The following is a 6,083-nucleotide window of genomic DNA, read 5'->3' as shown; positions in this document are numbered from 1 at the left end:
AAATATCATTCTCTCGGCAACCTCAGTCACTTCATCACGGCAAGTCTAACACATGAAATATAATTCTTTCGACATTCAGGAAATAGTTTAGAAATTACGTTTGTACAGCATTAACGAAGCCAAGATTTTTTCATATATAACCACGAAAAAAAAAAATTAATAAGAGATACACGAGTAAAATGAAAAATGTTTACCTAGACAGCGAGGTCAGCGCGGCGGCCTGGTGACTGCTGACCGGCCCATCAGAGAAGAGTGCTGGAAGGTTGTTTGCCTCGCACCGAGTTATTGTCTACATTTCAAAACTTTATAGCCCTTACCTTTACGAACTGCTCAAGAAATATTAGTGAAATGATCGAATAAAAATTACGGTGATATTTAGCACGAGAAAAGCTGTGAAACTTTATATATGATGCCCTGATTGAGTGTATCACCACGAAAATATCTAAAAGTCCAACTCAGTATCACTTTAATGCACCAATCAGCCATGAGTAACAGCACGGTTTTAAAGAGTAGTGCGACGGGAAAAGGAAACCCACATGATATCAGGAACGGATCATTATATAGTAAGACAAATGAAGGGAACCAAAATGAAAGTAGGAATGGAACAATATAAGGGGAGGCGGTGGCTGAGTGGTTAGCGTGCTGTTCCCGCGTTCGCCGCGAACTGGACGATGAGGGTTCAAATCCGTCGCTACCACCTGGGATTTTTCAGTCACCGCCGAGTGGCCTAATAAGACTACCCATATGCTGTCTTGAAGACCGCCTATCAACCCGGACTCTAGAAGAACTGCCCAGGTGAATCATAAATGAGCTCGGGGGGGGCAGCATGAGCCAAGAATAGATGGCGCCACTATAAACACTTGCCTGCACCATGACGGGCTTCGGCCGACCACCAGGCCCAAAAAAAGTGTCTACCGGCGCTATAGGCCAGAGAGTAAAAAAAAAAATGTAGTGTGACAGAAGAAGGAAACCAAAATGAAAGCAGGAATGGAACAATATGACGTAAGAAAAAAAAGGAAATTAAAATGAAAAGAGGAACAGAATGGCAGAACGAAACAAGATGAAAGAAGGGAAACCAAAATGAAAAAAGGAACGGAACAATATGTAGTAAAACAAAAGAAGGAAACCAAAATTAAAACAAGAACGGATCATTATATAGACACCGAAATAAGGAAAACCAAAATGAAAACAGAAACGGAATATTTCATAGTGAGACGAAAGAAGGGAAACCAAAATGAAAACAGGAACAAAACACTAATCAGGGCGATATGCATTATACACTTCATTATCCTTGAGGTTTATTCATCGCGGAGACATGCCAACAGAGTGCAAAGGAGAAAGGAGAGGGCGGCGGAGGAAGCAGGGGAAGGAAAAGGAAAACTAACTTGAACAATGTGCGTCAGGAAGGGAGGGAAGGAGGCGGAGTGACCCAGTTTAAGTCAGTAAGAGTGACCGAGTGAGAGGGTGAAGCAAAAGACACGGAAGAGGGATAAGAAGGAAAAGAACTGAGGGGAAGGGTGAGAGAGGAAGGGAAGAACAAAAAAAAGGGTGAATGGGGGAAGTGAAGAACAGGAAGGGGAATGAGGGAAGGGGGAAAGGGGAAGGGAAGGTCAGGAAGGGGAATGAGGAAAGGGTGTAGCGAGGGAGGGAAGGTCTGGAAGGGGAATGAAGAAAGGGGAAAGGGGGAAGGGAAAGGAGAAAGGGGAAAGGGAAGGAAAGGAAACGAAAAGAGGAAATATTTTTTATATCTTTTTAGGTCCTTCCTATAGCACCGGTAGGAAGGGCCTCTAGGACGACCCCAGCCCGTTAACGGCGCAGGCAAATTATATTTATAGTGACTGCCGTGGTATATGACTCTTGCCTGGCCAATCCTGCCCCCCGGTGCTCCACTTGAACAAAGTCGCTGAAGTTAAGGTTGATTGAAGATCAGGGCAACATGTGGGTAACCTTCCTCCACTCGGCGATGATTGAAAATTGTCAGCGTGCATCGGTGGGACTCAAACCTAGGTCCACGGGCTCACCACGCCCGCACGCTGACCACTCGACCATCGCCGAGGGAGGGAGGGCAGAGAAAGTCAGAAAGGGGAATGAGGAAAGAGTGAAATGGGAAAGAGAAGGACAGGAAGGGGAATGAGGAAAAGGTTGGGGGTGAAGAGAAGGCCAGGAAGGGAAAGGAGGAAAAGGTGAAGGGAGGGAAGAGAAAGACAGGAAGGGGAATGAGGAAAAGCAAAAGGTAGGGAGGGAGGGAGGGAGGAAGGAGAGACATGGAGGGAGATATTCTAACCTCGATCAAGAGAGGTCAACTGAGGCCGGAAATTCTGCACATACTCCTGGCGGTGCAGCAGGTGACCCCGCTGCGTGTTCCCCGTACTGGTGACCCCCCCTGACCCCCCCCGGTGACTCATCCTGTGCACCCCTCCCCTCCTGACCCCCCGGTGACTCTTCCTGTGCACCCCTCCCCTCCTGACCCCCCGGTGACTCTCCCTGTGCACCCCACCCCTCCTGATCCCCCGGTGACTCTCCCTGTGCACCCCTCCCCTCCTGACCCCCCGGTGACTCTCCCTGTGCACCCCTCCCCTCCTGACCCCCCGGTGACTCTCCCTGTGCACCCCTCCCCTCCTGACCCCCCGGTGACTCTCCCCAGCACCCCTCCCTCCTGACCCCTGGTGACTCTCCTGTGCACCTCCTCCTGACCCCCAGTGACTCTCCCTGTGAACCTCTCCCCTCCTGACCCCCCGGTGACTCTCCCTGTGAACCCGTCCCCTCCTGACCCCCAGTGACTCTCCCTGTGCACCTCTCCCTTCCTGACCCCCCGGTGACTCTCCCTGTGCACCCCTCCCCTCCTGACCCCCCCGTGACTCTCCCTGTGCACCCCTCCCCTCCTGACCCCCCGGTGACTCTCCTGTGCACCCCTCCTCCTGACCCCAGTGACTCTCCCTGTGCACCTCCCTCCTGACCCCCCGGTGACTCTCCCTGTGCACCCGTCCCTTCCTGACCCCCCGGTGACTCTCCCTGTGCACCCTCCTCCTGACCCCCAGTGACTCTCCCTGTGCACCCCTCCCTTCCTGACCCCCCGGTGACTCTCCCTGTGCACCCCTCCCCTCCTGACCCCCCGGTGACTCTCCCTGTGCACCCCTCCCTTCCTGACCCCCAGTGACTCTCCTGTGCACCTCCCTCCTGACCCCCAGTGACTCTCCCTGTGCACCCCTCCTTCCTGACCCCCGGTGACTCTCCTGTGCACCCCTCCTCCTGACCCCCAGTGACTCTCCCTGTGCACCCCTCCTCCTGACCCCTGGTGACTCTCCTGTGCACCTCCTCCTGACCCCCAGTGACTCTCCCTGTGCACCCCTCCCTCCTGACCCCCAGTGACTCTCCTGTGCACCCCTCCCTCCTGACCCCCAGTGACTCTCCTGTGCACCCTCCCTCCTGACCCCCGGTGACTCTCCCTGTGCACCCCTCCCCTCCTGACCCCCCGGTGACTCTCCCTGTGCACCCCTCCTCCTGACCCCCAGTGACTCTCCTGTGAACCCCTCCCTCCTGACCCCCCGGTGACTCTCCCTGTGAACCCCTCCCTTCCTGACCCCCAGTGACTCTCCTGTGAACCCCTCCCTCCTGACCCCAGTGACTCTCCTGTGCACCCCTCCCCTCCTGACCCCCCGGTGACTCTCCCTGTGCACCCCTCCCCTCCTGACCCCCCGGTGACTCTCCCTGTGAACCCCTCCCCTCCTGACCCCCAGTGACTCTCCTGTGAACCCTCCCTTCCTGACCCCCCGGTGACTCTCCCTGTGAACCCCTCCCCTCCTGACCCCCCGGTGACTCTCCTTGTGAACCCCTCCCCTCCTGACCCCTTGGTGATTCGTCCTGTGTACCCCTCCCCCCTGTGTACCGGTACCACCAAGACCCCCTGCGCCTGTCACTGCCGAGAGCTGTGCACATCTCACACATCATAAATTAAACCTTCCCCACACAAAAGCCACATATAATATTTGCATAAGGAGACTGGTAGCACTGCACTCTTTGCAATCTACCAAAAGAGACTGTCACCCGAAGGCAATAAATGTCAAGAATTCAATGTCGTGACTCCAATAAGGATTTTACGATGGAACGGAAGCTTTTCAAGAGGGATGATTACACCACTCGATTATATCAAGAACACAACATCTAATACACTGATTAATATATGCTATGAAGAACACCCTTTGATACTACACCATATTGAAAGGCTCTGACGCTACACAGTAATTCCGTACCTGCTTTGTTCCCCGAATACACCATGATAACATACATAACTTGCTACTTGATCGATGACATTGGTACCAGAAATAGCTTTCCACTCATGCCGTTTAAGCGAGCCGTGTAATTAACTTTTCTGACGATTATTTTGTTTCTCAATTTCCCTTCAGTATAATGGCACGCGCGGGTTGTAGTTTGTCTTCCTCTCTCTGTCCCTCGCATCCTGCACTCTCTCCTGCCTCCTTGGACGAAAGCGATGTTCAGCGTCTGCCGTTGATAAGCTTCAAGGACAATAAGATGTAAATTCTCCTTAGTTTGAGTTAAGTTTTCTTTTTCTCGTTCAGATTTCACTCCTTCTCACGTGATTCCTGGTACGAAATTATTATTATTATTATTATTATTATTATTATTATTATTATTATTATTATTATTATTATTATTATTATTATTATTATTATTATTATTATTATTATTAATATTATTATTAATATTATTATTAATATTATTATTAATATTATTATTAATATTATTATTATTATTATTATTATTATTATCATTGTCATTATTATCATTATTATCATTATTATCATTATTATCATTATTATCATTATTATCATTATTATCATTATTATCATTATCATCATTATCATTATCATTATCATTATCATTATCATTATCATTATCATTGTCGTTGTTGTTGTTGTTGTTGTTGTTGTTGTTGTTGTTGTTGTTGTTGTTGTTGTTGTTGTTGTTGTTGTTGTTGTTGTTGTTGTTGTTGTTGTTGTTGTTGTTGTTGTTATTATTATTATTATTATTATTATTATTATTATTATTATTATTATTATTATTATTATTATTATTATTATTATTATTATTATTATTATTATTATTATTATTATTATTATCAGTATTATTATTATTGTTATAATTATTATTGTTATTATTATTATTATTATTATTGTTATTGTTATTGTTATTGTTATTGTTATTGTTATTATTATTATTATTATTATTATTATTATTATTATTATTATTATTATTATTATTATTATTATTATTATTATTATTATTATTATTACTATTACTATTATTGTAATTAGCCTGTTATTCAGTGGTCTTGGTACATATACGTAGGTATGTCCTCTGCTTGAAAGTACTCCAGAGCTTCTTGGTAGGTAGCCAGAGCTCATGCACGGCAGTACTCTCGTAGTGTAGGCTGGTCTCCTGCAACAGGGTACTCCAGATTGTCTTGGTGGGGAGCCTTAATTCTCGCACGGCAGTATTCTCGTAGTGCAGGCAAGTGTTCCGCTACAGGGTACTTCAGGGAGTGTTGGTTGGTAGGTAGCCAGAGTTTTCCCTTTGCATTATACTCGTCGTGAAGGTTTTTTGCTAAAGGGGTCTTCAGAGCGTCTTGTCAGGCAGCCAGTGTTGTCGCAATGCATTATTCTCCTCACGTGCTGCATAGCGGAGTGTGTCATGAAGGTGTGAGGACCGTTAAAGGCGGGGCAGGTGTGGGGTGAGTGGCTCTGTAGCACACACACACACACACACACACACACACACACACGTATATACACCACTAATACCACTGGCACCACCATCGCCACCACCATTCATCATCATTCTTCACCCCCCAGGCGCACCGCTTCGCCGGCAGCAACTGATACACGGCCACAAACGAGCGCGCGAGGGGTGCCCCACGATGTAACAGTGATTTTTATGGCCCTTGATTGAGGTTTAGCGGGGCGAATTAAGGATGGATGAAGACTGCTATTGCCAGCTGAGATTTTTTTCTGGTGGCGCCTCGCTGTGTGTTTTTTTATGATGCCTGATTTTTTTTTTCCCTAATG

General features: G+C 47.4%; 1 protein-coding gene across 1 annotated transcript; it reads right to left on the bottom strand.

Moving 5' to 3' along the window:
* Positions 1 to 2,401: 2,401 nt before the first annotated feature.
* LOC127001454 (loricrin-like) lies at positions 2,402 to 5,696 on the bottom strand. The gene is made up of 2 exons (XM_050865981.1): positions 5,688 to 5,696; positions 2,402 to 3,904 (listed from the first exon to the last, which is right to left on the bottom strand). The coding sequence occupies exons 1-2, from the start codon at positions 5,694 to 5,696 to the stop codon at positions 2,402 to 2,404; spliced, it is 1,512 nt and encodes a 503-aa protein (XP_050721938.1).
* Between the last annotated feature and the right edge of the window lie 387 nt (positions 5,697 to 6,083).

The sequence above is a fragment of the Eriocheir sinensis genome, chromosome 21 (genome assembly GCF_024679095.1).
Source record: "Eriocheir sinensis breed Jianghai 21 chromosome 21, ASM2467909v1, whole genome shotgun sequence".
NCBI lineage: Eukaryota > Metazoa > Arthropoda > Malacostraca > Decapoda > Varunidae > Eriocheir > Eriocheir sinensis.
Note: the sequence above shows the minus strand (reverse complement) of the source record. Positions and strands in the feature narration are given on the sequence as shown.